General features: G+C 40.2%; 2 protein-coding genes across 2 annotated transcripts; both read left to right on the top strand.

The window, feature by feature from the left end:
* Nucleotides 1-5,752: 5,752 nt before the first annotated feature.
* eif3m (eukaryotic translation initiation factor 3, subunit M) lies at nucleotides 5,753-9,105 on the top strand. The gene is made up of 11 exons (XM_037248002.1): nucleotides 5,753-5,892; nucleotides 6,339-6,471; nucleotides 6,611-6,749; nucleotides 6,976-7,099; nucleotides 7,167-7,261; nucleotides 7,358-7,441; nucleotides 7,527-7,626; nucleotides 7,761-7,842; nucleotides 8,260-8,403; nucleotides 8,572-8,632; nucleotides 8,876-9,105. The coding sequence occupies exons 1-11, from the start codon at nucleotides 5,851-5,853 to the stop codon at nucleotides 8,997-8,999; spliced, it is 1,128 nt and encodes a 375-aa protein (XP_037103897.1). The 5' UTR covers nucleotides 5,753-5,850; the 3' UTR covers nucleotides 9,000-9,105.
* Nucleotides 9,106-12,199: 3,094 nt separating this feature from the next.
* prrg4 (proline rich Gla (G-carboxyglutamic acid) 4 (transmembrane)) lies at nucleotides 12,200-16,170 on the top strand. The gene is made up of 6 exons (XM_037248104.1): nucleotides 12,200-12,687; nucleotides 13,674-13,837; nucleotides 13,907-13,934; nucleotides 14,874-15,015; nucleotides 15,184-15,369; nucleotides 15,450-16,170. Exons 1-6 carry the CDS (start codon nucleotides 12,579-12,581, stop codon nucleotides 15,475-15,477), a joined length of 657 nt encoding a protein of 218 aa, XP_037103999.1. The 5' UTR covers nucleotides 12,200-12,578; the 3' UTR covers nucleotides 15,478-16,170.
* The last annotated feature ends 161 nt before the right edge of the window (nucleotides 16,171-16,331 follow it).

Consider the following 16,331-nt stretch of genomic DNA (forward strand, 5'->3'; position numbering starts at 1 on the left):
TGGGAAAATTCAATTTATATTAAGGACTGGAAGTCTTTCAAGAACTTTTATCAAACAGGATAGTTGTCCGTCCTTATTTTCCTTTAATGAACAGGCAATGGCTATGCTTTTTTTTATTTTATTTCCCCTCCTATCAACAGTGAGACGTCTTCAAAGAGTCCCATATCAGAAGCTGTGATAAGAAGAAGAAAAGAACAATCTGTGGGAGAGTGAGTATCTCCACACTATATGTCAGACACAACATTTGTCCACTGATGTTTAACACGCAATCTTCAGCTGCTTGTTTCTCTTCACCTTCACCCTCCATCACTAAACTCCCTCTAGTTTATGTAAACCAAACGCATTAATAATATTTCAGTGCATGATTTAGCTTTTTGGTTCTGGTCAAATATTTATACTAAAATTGGCCCTTTGAAAGACACAATGTCGGGATTAATATGCAGCAGTGTGGAACTGTACTACATCAGACTGAAAAGTGTTTTTAATATCATATTCCTTTAACATGACAAAAAAGGAATAAAAATACTAGAAAGTGCTCTCATTAAAATGCAATACAGTTCTTCACCACAGCAAAATTACAATTGAAATGAATTAAACAGTTGTAATCTACAAGTGTCACAGAGCAATAATAATACATGATTGCTGACCATATGTTATCTTTATATTTGATTAAATGTAGAAGGTTTACATAGGTAGACACTTGGAGAAATGTGCTGGATAATCCATGTCTCATACAAGCAGGTGCGTGTGCGTCACCTTCAAGGCCAGTCCGTTATCAGCGCTTTACAGTAAACTGCGGCCTCTTCCGTGTTGTCACGCCCAGCAGCAGCTGCGGCCAGCAGGGCGTCAGCAGTCAACAAAAAAACATTGCACATATCTCCAGCGGTTACTGCTTACACATGCTGTCATCCACCACAAGCCTCATTGTAGGGACGAGACAAAAAAAAAGGCGGACGTGATGACTCGCGTATGATTGCAATGACGGGGAGAAGCATGCAATTGCATAGAATTGAGAATTTCTGGCGCGGTATTCACCTCAGGCCTGGCATGCATTGTAATTTAGTCGGTTTGTTATTGCCATCTGCCAGCGACATAGTTTTATTGTTCTATAATTATATAAATTGTGTACTTATATTTGCAAATAGAGTTCAAATGCAAACAATCTGAAGGAGCACTAACAGTTAAAAAGCTTAAAACCACTTTTTCCAGGACTTTTGTCTTTGGGGCTTCAAACACACCTACTCGCTCTAGCTGCTAATCTAAATTGTGGATTTGATTGGCATCACAAGGGAGGAGTGCGCAGTGCATTTTCTACATTTACCATTGTAATGACAAGAAAAGCTAATGGAAAGCCGCAATGGTTAATATGAGACAACCGGCTGCACCTAAATTTCACACATCTTAAATTAGAAATGTTTCTCACATTAATATGATATTAATTCTGGGTTGATACAAAAAGGCAAATGATCCTGGAGCCTGAGCAGAATCCACCTATTAGGAACCTCTGCTCTAAATCATCAACTCGGATGAGATAGCCTGTATTGTTATCTAAAAAGTGAAAGGTCATGTTAGTAACATGCCACTAATTAGTATTACAGACTCTTGGCATCTTTCGTCTCAAGCCCGATGATATGGATGCTAACTGTTGTTTAAATGTGTCATCTTAACACTTGTACAAGCCTGTGAGTGTAATATAAACACGGTTTGATGACAAGAGGTCACTCCATCACAGAGAGAGCCGCAATCCTACTGCAATGACTCCCTTTTTTTTTTTTTTTTTTTTTTTGCAGCTGCCATGAAGTTGAACAAGAGCACACACATTCCACACGAGAGGATGAACGACCTCAAAGTTGCCATGATTGATCGCCATGGTGCTGTCAGTGATATGAAGCTAAGTGATATGGCACGACTGGCGCAAGTTTTTTTGGTACTAATTTTTGTAGTGGTCATAAAATTCGAGCTGAATGCCTGACGTTAATTGACAATTGGAGTGCATTGTGGGTGATTCTGATCATAACTCTGCTTGACTGAATACGGGGAGGTGAAGCAGGTAATTAATCACAAGGACTTCTAATCTATAAGAAGAATAAATAATATAGATAGGTGATACATTATTAGGTCGCAGGTTCAAGATAAGCCAGAGATGGAAAATAGGGACGTTGTGGCTAGTTTTAAAGAGATGCAGTAGCTGGAAACATTTAAACAGAGTTTACCTTCAACTAGTGGATTGACTAAAATGGAACACAATCAGAATGTGACCCAAGTTTGAGTTTCCCCCCCCCCCCCCCCCCCCCCCCCCCCTGATGCTACAGTCTGCAAACCATTCAATACTTCAGAAAATCTTTTGTTTCCATAATTTCCTAAAAGAGAAATAGCTAAATGTGGACACATCTGTGAACAGATTGTAGTCATCTTGGGAGGTCGCTCCCCAATGTATAATAAATGTTTTCTTTTTATTAAAATTTTGGATTTGGACTTATTGGCGTAGCATGTTTACAAGCTTCAGTTAATAGAGATAAGCTGTGACTTATTTGATCATAATTGGTGCCACATTTCCATTTTAGTGCGTGTCAAGGACAAGAAAAAAGTACTGTAAATAATAAGTTCAACAAAATAAAAATGACCAGCTGTTCCCAAAATTGTCAATAGCCATGATAAAATTCTGTAATTTATTTTTATTGATAACCAAACAAACAAAGTGTGCCTTTGTTGCAATAAATTCATGTCTGTTATGTTCATTTGGGTCTTTGGTAATGATTTTGGGCTTGATAGTAATCATGATGATCAAATAATTATGAGGGAACATCGTTTTATAACATTCACAAGCTAAGGCAAACTAGAAAGGGAATTTCTTTTGGCTTAAATGTGAAGCTTGAAAACATAATTATACTGCTTGGAGGTCCCATAAATTAGTCCAATGCAATAAAGGCATCTTGGACAGTATTTGTTTGTTGGTTTTGTGCAACGGTTTGCATGGGTGGAAGGCGGCCGGCGGACTCAGCTTATAAGTAATTAACAAGCAATCGGCCTCACCTTGGGAAGCACGAAGCAAGTCATGCAATGCATCCTGACAAGGTCACTGACTGATAGATGAGCCTGAGCGAGGGGGATTTTTCAGAGGCAGTGAAGGCAGGCCGAACTGTGGGAACCAGACAATTAGTGGGTGGAAGGTAGGCGGCCATGTTGGACGATGACCATCAGGCTGCTTTACATGGATACTCACCGCTTGGCCGGTAGACAGCAAGAGAGGCTGCACCTGGGCTCAACCGACTCCTAATACATGGTCATTTATCTTGTAGGAGGCAGAGTAGGCGTTGTGCCAGAAACATAAAAAGAATCATCGCTACAGAGGTGCTATTGTTAGTCTAGGGGAGTTACAGCAGCCCCTAGCGTCCTCCTGTCACTGCCATGCTTCGGCGAGCTTCACGTCACTCTGATGTGGTTTTTATTACTATTACAAATTACAATGTTCGAAATTAAATTATTTTATATTATAGAAAATGGAACTGTGGTACCAGGGATGAGGTGTTTGCACCAAAGCACTCCATGAAGCTCCTCAACTTATTTGAACATAGTTCCTTGACACAATAGTCAAAATAAAGACCGATTGGAGAAAACAGTCCACATGTAGAAGAATCGCCCACATTTCTTGGGGTCTTGCAACACAAAACATACATTTGGGTGTTACTGTTTATAATTCCCACTGTGCTAAAAGTGTAAATGGTTGCAATAATCTAGATATAAAATGTAGATATTGTTTCATCTCTTTGAGAGACATCCTGGAAATTGGATTCATTTTATTATATTGTTCCTGCACAAAGCTGAATCTTTGGCAATGTGGTGTTTCACAATCACTATTTTACGATCAAATGGGAACCTGACGTCATTAAACAGAATGCGTGACAGGCCAAATGACAAATACTCTTCCACTGAATGGTACCTAAAAATTTCTCCAGACATAAATTACTGAAAACGTGGGCCTGCTGTAATTGTCAACTAGTCCTCTGAGGACTGCACTAGTCAGGTTTTATCAAAGTAAAAGTAAACGTTTAAAGTATATCAGGAAAACTACAGTAGTCCCTGTTTCTGTTGTGCTTTTTTTCATTCCAATTTATTTTCCAATGGAAATGTATAGTCACGTAAACACGACTAATTATGAAAATGACAGCAGGAACAACATGAGTGTATTTCACATAAATGAATGAACTAGTACTAAGAAGAATGCAAAGAAGACAAGACTATGCTTCATAAATTATGAGTCGTTATGAGTAGCAGTTTTTTTTTCCAGCAGGAATGTTATACTGTAGATAATACAGTGAGAGTTATCTTTCACAAACAATGAACCTACTTTGCATTTCTGTGCTTGTTAAAAATGTTAGAATATCACTTAAAAACAAACTGTACGGTTAACAATGGTTTTGGAGGGTGACAGTTTGACCTTTGAACCATTTTTTTTCTAATTGAAACAGGAAAAACTGTTGTAATGCAGAGAAATCTAACCGTAAAAGGTTCCATCGCACATACTGAAAACACAAAAGTAGTTTTTTTTTCAACGTATTGACTAAAATGTTATGATCATTACATCGTCAAGATAACTGCAATAAAATTTTGAAGACAAAACAAGTCTCATATGCACCTGGAGCTCCAAAGTCATAAAAACAACATATTCAGGATTTGAAATATGCCAGGCACATGACAAGTTGTTATTCAGATAATGAAAGGTGCAGAGGTATACGAGAACACTTGTGGAGAAGTATCTATAAATAATTTGCTGTGACAGCGCACAAGGGCAACAGAGAGTGAGGGTGGGATTCGGTACCAGGCACTTGCCTTCCCACCAAGATGACGCATCGTGCGAGCATGATGGTGAAATCCTCCATCAGCCATTTCCCCTCTTTTTTTTTTTAAGACTAACTGCAGTGAGTTCAGTTCCCTAACTGTAAGCACAACGAGAAATATGTGGCAAGACGTCTTTCAGGGAATGATGACTTCACGTGAAGTACCTCAGTAGACAGTGAGTCCTAAAAATATTCTAATTTCAGTGACAAATGAGCTGTGAGCGATGCATGTGAAAACAACTTCTGTATCGTCACTTTGGGACTAAAGTCTGGGCAGCACCTTTCACATGTTTGTAACACGACGCCATAGTTTTTTAGGGTGAACTCTTGCGCGACTTACCCTTTTCACCCCACTCACTTCCATCACCCTGTGACCTGCCATTGTAACAATACACAGGATCGGGTTTGGCACAGAGGCAGAGCACGTGCGCCCACAGGTCAGCGAGGCTACGGTGGAGGGTGTTTGCCCTCTGACACTCATGGTGTTTCCGGGTTGGACAGGCCTGCGATGGTGGTCTACGCTGATGGGCCTCACCTCCATCAGATAACCTCTTTCAGGGATCAGTTTCACCTCAGTAACTCTCATCCAAGTCGTCCAGGGTTAATCTCCCAAAGAGACTAGATGCATATCTGGAGAGAAGAGAATGAAAGATAGGGATGCAGGATGGAAGTCTGGGTGACATCAAATTTAAGAGGTTGGCTGACCTTTGAGGCTAAAACTACATTAGCTGAAGCTATCCAGCAGAGCTATGCAGGGATTTAGCCATAAATTTGCAAGGATGAAATTAAGTGGAAACAATTCGCTGTAATAAAAGCGGGACATAATTTAAAATGCTTGTGAAACGCCAAGGCTGAAAGGGAAAGCTCGTGCGTGACGTTTTTGGAACACTGTAGCTTTAAGAAAACGACCCGGAAGTAAACAATCTCACCGGGATGTTTCTTTTTCTTTTCCGGTTGGGCTACCCAGGTGGGAGCGTGGATTTCGTTGCTGAGGCGCACACAAACAACAAAAATGAGCGTCCCGGCATTCATCGATATAACGGAAGACGACCAGGTATTGCCTTATGCTCCCACTTTTTGATTAATTATCGTCTTTGCTGCTGAACTCGTCAATTATTGCTATTGAGCTGTAAAGAATAGCAAACAAGCTAAGCTAACCCGGTAAATCGGTATGAGCGGCTAGGTATAAAATTATCGTAGGGCATAATAAAGACGCACATACTGTTTATAGTCTAGATTGAGAATTGGTGGATCATCATCACTCTGCCGGAATAAGTTTTAATACAAGTACGTGTCCTTTTTGGGTTTTATCTAGCTGTCACATATGTCAACGATGTTGGATGAGATAATTATGTTAACGAGACAAAACAAATAAACGATGTGACAGATGTTTTCCAGCAGAAGTTACGACTCGATTTCAAGCGCCACTTATGAACAAGCCATGTAATTTGAACAAAATATCAATCTTCATTCTTTGCACATTTGTTTATTAATTTAAAGGCGTCCGAGTTAAGAGCTTTCCTCAAGTCTAAAGGAGCTGAAATCTCCGAGGAGAACTCTGAAGGTGGACTTCACGTAGACCTGGCTCAGATCATTGAGGCCTGTGATGTTTGTCTCAAAGATGATGATAAAGGTAAGCAGTAGTCCAAGCCGCCTTTATCATGTTAAAATTGCCCGACAATTTCTGTTCGGACAAAACTGGTGCAAATGAGCCTCAGTATACGGCAAGTAACATGTATGGTTGTACTCAATCTCTCTGTATTCCTCCACAGATGTGGAAAGTGTGATGAACAGCATCGTATCGCTTCTGTTGATCTTGGACACAGAGAAGCAAGAAGCTCTCATTGAGAGTCTGTGTGAGAAATTGGTCAAGTTCCACGAAGGAGAGAGACCTTCCCTCAGAATGCAGTTGTGAGTCTTTTTCTGAAGTATTTGCTTACTGAAATCACGCCATAGAACTTTAGGGAGAACACATGAAGCGGAAAATCAAATTTGAATTGATGGAATTGAAAATGTTAGTGGAAGACCAGCAAAAAGACACTGTATGAGAGTATATGCATTGTCTTCTCCAGTAGGATGCATAGAACTAATGTGACGAAGATTTAAAGAAGGATTTAAAATGCTTTTTGTGCTCCAGGCTGAGTAACCTGTTCCATGGCATGGATGAGAATGCACCAGTCAGGTACACAGTCTTATGCAGCCTCATCAAAGTGGCAGCCGCCTGCAACGCCATCGCTTTCATCCCCACTGACCTTGATCAGGTACGCTCACTCCGCCTTGTTGATCTCGTTGCCATCTTGTTTATATTTTCTTCCAACTGTCGATTAGGTGGCCAAGTGGATTGTTGACTGGAACCTGAATACAGAGAAGAAGCACACTCTTTTGAGGCTGGTGTATGAAGCACTGGTGGACTGCAAAAAAAGGTAAACTACATATTTAGCTATAAAAAAAAAAACTGCCATTCAGTTAAACACTGTCTGACGGGTGTCAGTTTAAAATAGATTTCTTTGATTTGGCAGTGAGGCTGCAGCCAAAGTGATGGTGGAGTTGCTGGGAAGTTACACAGAGGACAATGCGTCTCAAGCACGCGTTGATGCTCACAGGTAAACTTGCAGCGCATCGCCCCTAGTGGGTCCAATTCATATTTGCTTCCCATTCTCAACATTGATCTCTCTATGTGCTCTTTAGATGCATAGTTCGTGCTCTAAAAGACCCCAACACCTTCTTGTTTGATCACCTACTCACTCTCAAGCCAGTGCGCTTTTTGGAGGGGGAGCTCATTCACGACGTGAGTGTTGATGTGAAACACTTTATGCGATCTTTAAAATGTGACTATTGCTTTGTGAAGTCCTGAGACAAAGACTAATTTTGACTTGAGTTTTGCTCTATTGAACAAGCTCTTTTTTCCTCCATGTTTTACAGCTGTTGACTATATTTGTTAGTGCAAAGCTCGCGGCCTACGTCAAATTTTACCAGAATAACAAAGACTTCATTGACTCTCTCGGTAAGTACATCCGCCAATTATACGGGTCATATTACAAAGACTGGACAATGCCTGATCACAAATCAGTTTGTAAACAAATTTTGAGACAACTATTGCAAACAGAGACTTGTAATGTTAATATTCCTTTACTGTCTGCTGCATTACATCACAGCCTTCTGCTTGGTAAATATTGAGCCAGCATAGTCCCGCTAGTTGACACAGACGAGGAATGTCTGTGTCAGCAGTGGTCGTCCTCCACGACTGAAGGATCAGTTGTAAATGCACGTGTTGGATGGACTACCCGGATATTGTGTAGTCCTGTTGTTGATGAGTAGAATCCCTAATTCTGTTGCTCTTCAATGTACACTGGGAAAGTCCCTAAGGGGAAAGGTAATGGCCCGCAACAGCTTAATGATTCCCTTGTGTCGCTCCCCACAGGTCTGTCCCACGAGCAAAACATGGCCAAGATGCGTCTGCTCACGTTCATGGGCATGGCGGTGGAATTCAAGGAGATCTCCTTTGACACCATGCAACAGGAGCTTTTGATTGGGGCAGATGATGTCGAAGCTTTTGTCATTGATGGTAAAGGAAGTTCACTTTCGCTACAATGTGTCGCATAACAAGACATTGAATACATTTTTTTTTTTAACTGCCTTCATATTTGGCCGTTTTCTGTTAAAGTGTCACTAAAGTGTGAATGTGATGGCTTTTGGTCACAATTTTCATGCCTTTTTTGTTTCCATCTTATAGCTGTTCGGACAAAGATGATCTGCTGCAAAATAGACCAGACACAGCAAAAAGTTGTTGTCAGGTAATTATCTTTTTCACTCACTATAATTTGGTTTGTCGAGGACCACTTGGCCTTTGACGGAGTTTCATTCTTACGGTGGCAAAGTAATTTGTATGCAAGTCACAACGCGTCTTCCTTAGCAAAGTAGTATACAGAAAATATTTGAGTGAAAAATACTTTATAAGACATACATTAAAGTATTGCAGGCATATCACTCGTGTCTCGAATACGACTTCAAATGTTTTCTGTCATCCTCCCCATCAGCCACAGCACACACCGTACCTTCGGCAAGCAGCAGTGGCAGCAGCTGTTCGACAGCCTCAGCTCCTGGAAAGCCAACCTTGCAACTGTCAAGACCAGCCTGCAAACTCTGTCACCTTCTGCCTAGATTCTACCTTCAGCCCATCCGTCAACTGCCTGACCCTTGGATTCCTTCTTTTACAACCGCTCTCTCAACTTTTATACCCATCCAATAAAAGAACAGTGGAGCTCAATGCAGTTGAGTCTTTTTTTACTGTTGATATTGTGCAGGTTCATTTTTAATGTAGCTGTTGTAATAATTTTGTTTTTCCAAATGGGCATCATCTTTGTCCCTTAAAGTGTGACTCTTTCTTGAGGGGGTTTTCCTCAAGCATCTTTCGACATCTGGTTTCAGTTAAAGGGCAACATGCAAGTATTAGATGAGCTGTGACTTGAGTTGAGAAATTGGCTGTAATGATGAGGTCACTTGTCGGGGAACCACTGGAGAGGTGTCGGCGCTAATGCGAAATGTGATGAACCCGTCGTTCTCGGATCGGCATTGCGTGTCCCGGTGTTAGCAACACTTGGGAGCTGTGGGGGATGATTCATAACGTTGCTAGGCAGTGTGGTCAGCATGATTCATTGCGTTTAATTTTTATCTTGCAACAAATACGTATGTTCTCTGAGTCTGGTCTGAAGCATTAAGGATGTATTATCAAAAATCAAATGCCCCTGAAGTGCTACATGTCACTCCACCTGTTGCTGACCCTCAGCATTAATTCATAAATATTACCAAATATATTAGTAGATCACATATTTTTTATTGTTATTAAGACCTGATGCGCTAGGGAAAAAAACAAGGTCAGAATCAGTGCAAAAATTTGATCTTGAAAAGTGTGATTAAAACATTTTTTTAAAGTTATTTGACGATGTAAAAGGTTTTTATTGCTGAAGAGTTTGTGTTTAGGTGAAATAACTTTTTGAGTTGCTTTGCGATCAGAGAATGTGCTTGAATAAGCATAACTGACAAGTGCAGAGCAGGCTACTTGACTGGTGCAAGCTAACTTCCAATTTTCCAGCCCTCCCTCCCTAAGCACTTCATTTTATCATCAGCAAAATAGTAATCGGGACAAGTCTTTTGAGACATGACTCAGATTAAGCAAGCTCCCTTTTCCTATCCTGCCAGTCCAGATGTCTGTCTGCAGAAGCTCACCACTCAGTCCAGTTGTCCACCGAGAGGTGCATCTCCAGCCTTTATCGGGGGCAACAAATTGTCATGCGCTCACCATCACAAAAAGCTGGAGCAGTGCAAAGAAAGTGTCATGTGATCAAGTTAATGGAATGTTTGTAAAGCTTTGTATCTTGGCTGGAATATTGTCTTTTTTTTTTAGTCTGGCTACTGCTCCCTCTCCCTTGCCTCTAATTTGTCTCATTCAGCGTTTCTTCATGTGAGAAGTCCCAGATGTAAATACTAGGGTCATTTTATCTGCCGTAAGCGCTATGACCTTATTGTTATCTAAGTCAGATAGTGGTGCTTCTGCATTGTTGAATTGTGAAGAGCTACATCAGTAATGACCAGGCGCAAACAGCTGCCTCACTGTGCGTGAGCTTCCGAGGAACTCGATGCATAGCTCAGCGAGAGACGGTATTTCTCACTTGGGTTACAATATTGTAGTAAGTGACAGATACGGTTTGACATCACACGGCAGATAAAGTCTGGAATTCATCATTTTCTTTTGCCCTTTTCTCCGTGTCAACATTCCTCTGGATAAATCCCGAGACTCGACAGAATCCAGATACCTCGCCAAGTACAAGAGAGAAGTTCTCATTGTCCCTTCAATTAGCACTGTGCAGTAGTCAGACAGATAAAATTCTATTACATCATATCTGCTTTACATAAACACTGGACACAAGGCCTAGAATCTCAGGGACAGCCTGTGTGAAACATCAACCTATTTTACGCAGAGGTCCAGCCAAGAAGCATTAGAGTCAACACAAGATATAATGGAGAATTTGTCTGCCTTTTCCTTTTAACACACTTCACTTTGGGGTCACTTTGGGAATCTTTAGGCACTAATGTGGAGAAGAAACAGTAAAACAGGCCAAAATCCAGACATCAGGGGGTAAAGCAGGGCACGAGACTAAATTACACATGAGTTATATAGACTGACTAATTTTAAGAGTATTCTGAAGTTTAGTTTCCCAACCTTTACTGAGCCACAGCATATACAGTATTTTACATTACAAAAAGCTTATGGAGCAGCAAAAAAAGTCACAAAACCTTTTGTCTACTGTAATAATGATGATCTTGTCCTAACTGAGTCATAAATTTACTCAGTAAGTACAAAATCTGTTTATAGTTGAATATGTTTTGAAATTCGAATAATCCATCCCACTTTGTGGATTCTTCTTTCTGTAGGTTTTACCACCAAATTTGCTGACCACTTTTCTCCATCCACAAAACCTTTAAAAAATACAGATGTCCCTTCTCTCCTCAAAAAATAATGCTGTTTAAGGCCATGCTAGAACGTTTTCCCCATACAAGGCCTGTGCACAGCAATATGGTCCCTAGCCAGTCCCCCGCGAGAGGTTGAGTGCCTTTAAAAGAAGCGTATAGATCCCAAAGATAGCATTGTATTACAGATGTCATTTATGCCTACCCATTAGACGTGATGGTATAGCTCCTGCATTGTAAAAGCGTCAAACAGATTGATGCAGTTCAAACGCTTAGGCAAAACCTGGCGTTTAAAGGGTCATTAAAAAGAGACGTCCACATTTATCTGACTGCATATGTAATTAAAAATACTTTTAAATATTACTTTAAAGTAGATAGAATATGAAAAATAGCCTTTGTTGCCGACCCTCTGTCCCATATATATTTGATTTTAACATGATTGTTTTTGATAAATCTGTTTTTTGTTGAATCACTTTAATGATGATGATGATGTGCTAAGTATCAACATTCTATGAGCATAAATGACTTGACCATTCTTGGGTATATTCCCTCTTGTTACTTTCAATCTTGTTACTCAAATGAGGAGCTTAAGAACTCTAAAACAATGACTTCAAATATGAAGTCGCCTGAGTTGGGCCAATACACATTTTGAATTGTTCAATTCAAGTATTGTTAGATTCAGACGTGAATAAAGACAGAAAGGTAAGATTTTTTGAAGAGAGTTCAATTGAAAGGTCGGGATAATAGCAAAAGTTTTTGGATTCAATCAATATTTATCCCCAAATTCTACCTACACTATAGTACATCAAATCAAATGTGGAGTCTTGCCTCTGCTGCCATCTAGCGTCCGTTTGCGTACATATCACTCATCCTGTCATCCAGGTAAACTGATCGATTGGTCGAGCCTGCGCAGGTAGTTCTCGGAAGAGCGGAGCAGTTGTAACTACGGAGTAAACAAGCAACCTTTAAACAAATTGGAAGGGACGCGTGTCTACGAGGAAACACGCCTTTGACAAATTGCGGTTTTTATTTACACCAGCCTAGGTTGATACGCAAAAACTGCCCAGGAAATAGTTGGTGACGTTTCCAGTGTCTTATCAGTGTAGACGTGAGGACATGTACCGCTCCCATACTTTCGATATATTATGTGTCGACGTTAGCTCCCAGTGATATAAACGCCTGTTGTCGGTTTGGGTAGAAGAGGACTTAGTGGACTTTATTTGGCTGGAACTTCCATTTACGGCCTATTAATGTGTCTGTACCCAAGTGACCATGTTAGTTCATCTTGACCTTCTCGTCTTCGTCCTGCTATTCTTCACCTGTGCAGATCTCGCCTGCGTCAGGAGGTTACGCTCAATAGAGGATGGTTCACAAGAGGGAGGTAAGTCATTTTTCTCCTTATATATTACCCATAATTGATTTACCGTTGAGTCATTTGGAATTGGGGTGGGCAAATTAAATGATGGAGGGGCCACATAGAACCACACATTTCCTAACTAAAGAAAAATTTAAAACAGTATGAACAAAAACGTACACACTGTTCCGTGCAAAATGTAAGGTCTTATTTTTTCCCCAAATACATTTCTTAATGCATGTATTCACTATTCAACAACAAAGGGTTTGAACCAAACAACAAAAGAGCCACATACTGTGATTTTCCCCCTTCAGCGTAGTTTTCTTGTACAAAAGTTACTATTAAAGGAAGCACAAAATTGCTCAACAATTTACCCCAACAAAAAAAAAATATATTATTGGGGTACTATGTTTGTCTTGCATGTCATTCGAAATCTGCAAAAATATTATATTAGGCTTATTTACGTTGGACAGTTTTATAAGACCAAGTTCAAGCGCAGCCAAGCTATCTCTGCCATCTAGTGGTGAATGGTGATACAACAACTTACAAACGACAAAGCGGAACCCTGCTATGAGTAGAACTGGGCTGGCCCACAAAAAGCGAAAATCCTCGACGAATTGAACCAACAGATACATTGGTGAAAAAAGACATTGTAAACCTGAAATATATATTCTATTAAAAGATGCTGATTCAAACCTTAACCTCACAACTGAGAGACAAACGTGCAATATTTTTTGTGGAGACAAAATTTTTCTTCACACACTGTGCTATAATTATCAAATGGGAATCAAAGGAATTATTTATATAATTAACAGTAAAACACTTTGCAATGTTTTGTACTTAAAGGCAGTGCATTTTTAGGTTATACTCTTACTTTTAATTCCAAACCAAAGTTGGATCCGTACTTCTTTCACTAAAAGTCTCCTTTGACAGAAGTATAAGTTCATTGTGTGAATACTTTTGGCAGCTCTGTCTACACTTGAAGTGTGATTGCAATCTGTTTGGTCTGTCAGTGTTTGTGGATGAAGGGGAGGCAAATTCATTCCTGGGTCGTCATCTGCTGTTCAACCGGTTCGACTTTGAAATTTTTGTCCCTGGAAACTTGGAAAGGGAGTGTAATGAAGAGGACTGCAATTACGAAGAAGCAAGGGAGGTCTTTGAAGATGTCCCGGCTACAGTTAAGTCACGCAATATGTCAAATTATGAGGTAAATGGGATGATTTACACAGATTTGTATGTTTTACAGAATGACTTTTGGAAGAGATACACTGCAGGTAAGGATGATAATTTCAGTATTATTAAATGATGATCATGAAATTGTACACTTACTGGTCACATCATTAAATACAACCAAGATAGTATTTAGCTTCCAACACAACTAGACTGACTGGCGATGTCAAAACCTTTTTGGTGAGAAGATGTCCTTCCCCTCTTTGCTTGACGCAAAGTCATGGCACTCCCTCCGCCACAAACATCGTCAATGCACACAAGACAATTGCCACATTGTAATATTTCATATTTGGGCTATATTAGTGGATTACAAATGCAAGACAGGCTGGGCGTGTTTCTGTGAGTCAGTTTCTAACCCTAACCCGGTTGGGGACGATTACAGGGACAGATAAAATACACTGCCATCCTTGCTTACGCTGTCCTTTTTAAATACTTCTCATCCTCCGTACAAAAAAATGGGTCGGAGGGACGGAATGGCCATTACTGACAAATTCAAGGAATTAAGACTGAAAGGCAGCAATTACAGTCTGTATAAATACTCAAACACAGCCAAAGTTATGGTTATGATAAAAGATAATTAAGCACAGTTTTGTTCACAATTCGATTTTTTTTTTTTACAATAATTTTAAATGGCTACTTTATTTTGCTGACCGTAATACAGTCCAAAGCACAACCACAACGATGAACACATTAACTGATAATTATTGTCTTAAGGCCTGTTTACACTTGCAAGTCACATCATCAAAAACAATTGCTGCTCTTTAAAAACCTGTCTGACCACTTGAGCATCTAAAAAGAAAGTCACATGCTCATCAGTCTGCTTACATTTGTCTTATGGGATATTTGTTTTACTTCCTTTCTTTTTTTTTTTTAATCCAGCCAACAAGTCTACATCATCAAAACAGTGCAATGGTGTAAAACTGGTTTGTCGTTTTAAAGCGTCACACCATGAGGTTCACTCTTTGTCTTGTGATGATTCACAGAGAAGGACAAGGTAGCCGCAAGGGTCGACATTACTTCCCTCCTGGTGTCGCTGATTGTCGTCGGGGTGATCTTTGTCATGTTGGGCCTACTCAGCTGGTATTTATGTCCAGGCAAATGTAAGAACGACTTCAGTCAAGTAAGGTGAGGAAAAGTGGGGTCAACACTTGATCTTTTGTTTTCAAACATGACTGCACACACCTTCAAAACCTAAATGTAATCTTTTTACACCATCAATAACTATTATATAACTTGAAAACAAGCACCAGACCTGTTGGCCGTTATGCAAAATGTTTTCTGTCCTCCCCACAGCTCAGTTCAGGTTCGTCCCAGGAGCAATGCCGCTGTCATCATACGTCGTCTAGAGGAGATGTCTTTACAGCCAGTGCTACCACCCCCGGCCCCGATGGATGAAATCGAGCCCCCGGGACTGCCCTCTTATGAGCAGGCTATCGCAAAAGGCGGACAACACGATGCCCCACCTCCTCCCTATCCGGGGTAACTAAACTAAACACAGTTACTGTATAAAATAATGGAGTCACATTCTTTACACTTTACGTATTCTCTTCTCTTGCTAGTTCACGACATGGTAGTGTTCGTCGGTAGAGTCTTCGGGAGCTTCACATCAATTCTCAAACTGTGATTTTTGACGCAACTCCTCACAAGTTGCCTGTGCCTCCTGTTTATCATAGGGATTGAACTGTCCTATCAAGCTCACGTTTTTATTTAATCCACTGTTAATCTTAACCTTCTAGAGTCTATGCCTAAAATGTATTATCATGAGCCTGTATTATGATTTTTCTGCACTAAAATCCAAACCTACACTGAATTAAAGTTAAAATGACATCAGTGGTACCTTGACTTAGGAGTGATTCGACTTGTGAGGTTTTGAGCTATGAGCCGCCGCTCAGACAATATTTTTTTCTTTTTATCATTGACATTGAAGCAGAAATTTGAGATACCAGCCCTTGATGGTGGCCTGTCACATCAAACAGCAATTTGGCACAATATTCATCCAAAACAGTGTCGTGCGGTGAGGTTCATGACTGGGGAGGCACTGACGTCACCCCCCCCTCTATGCCGTTCTGGGGATTGTTTCGCTACTGTAATTATTGCTTGAAATATCTGTACAGGTGAGTCCAAGACTGAGAATGATTGCAATACGAAATCACTTCTTTTTTTTTCTTAATGGTGAAAAAAGGCCTCCAGAAGCAAGACATATAAATCTTATCTAGACACTTTGAATGATAAATTAAATCTTATCTAGAAACTAAATGAATAAATACTGTGTATGAATTCTATGTTTTGTTTCTACTTTTTTTTTATTTCATAACTGCACTTTACAAAGACTGTTAAAGGAAACTCCATAATTACGAACATGCATGTTTTTGGGACGTGTGAGGAAACCAGAGTACCCGGAGAAAACCCATGCAAGCACGGGGAGAACATGCAAACTCCAC

Source organism: Syngnathus acus, chromosome 3, assembly GCF_901709675.1.
Source record: "Syngnathus acus chromosome 3, fSynAcu1.2, whole genome shotgun sequence".
Taxonomy (NCBI): Eukaryota; Metazoa; Chordata; class Actinopteri; order Syngnathiformes; family Syngnathidae; genus Syngnathus; species Syngnathus acus.

Coding starts and splice junctions, on each gene's coding strand:
- eif3m (XM_037248002.1), top strand. CDS start 5,851: ATGAGCGTCCCGGCATTCATCGATATAACGGAAGACGACCAG. Junction 5,893..6,338: donor ATATAACGGAAGACGACCAG/GTATTGCCTTAT, acceptor ATTAATTTAAAG/GCGTCCGAGTTAAGAGCTTT. Junction 8,633..8,875: donor CAGCAAAAAGTTGTTGTCAG/GTAATTATCTTT, acceptor CCTCCCCATCAG/CCACAGCACACACCGTACCT.
- prrg4 (XM_037248104.1), top strand. CDS start 12,579: ATGTTAGTTCATCTTGACCTTCTCGTCTTCGTCCTGCTATTCTTCACC. Junction 13,838..13,906: donor TTGAAGATGTCCCGGCTACA/GTTAAGTCACGC, acceptor TATGTTTTACAG/AATGACTTTTGGAAGAGATA. Junction 15,016..15,183: donor AACGACTTCAGTCAAGTAAG/GTGAGGAAAAGT, acceptor TCCTCCCCACAG/CTCAGTTCAGGTTCGTCCCA.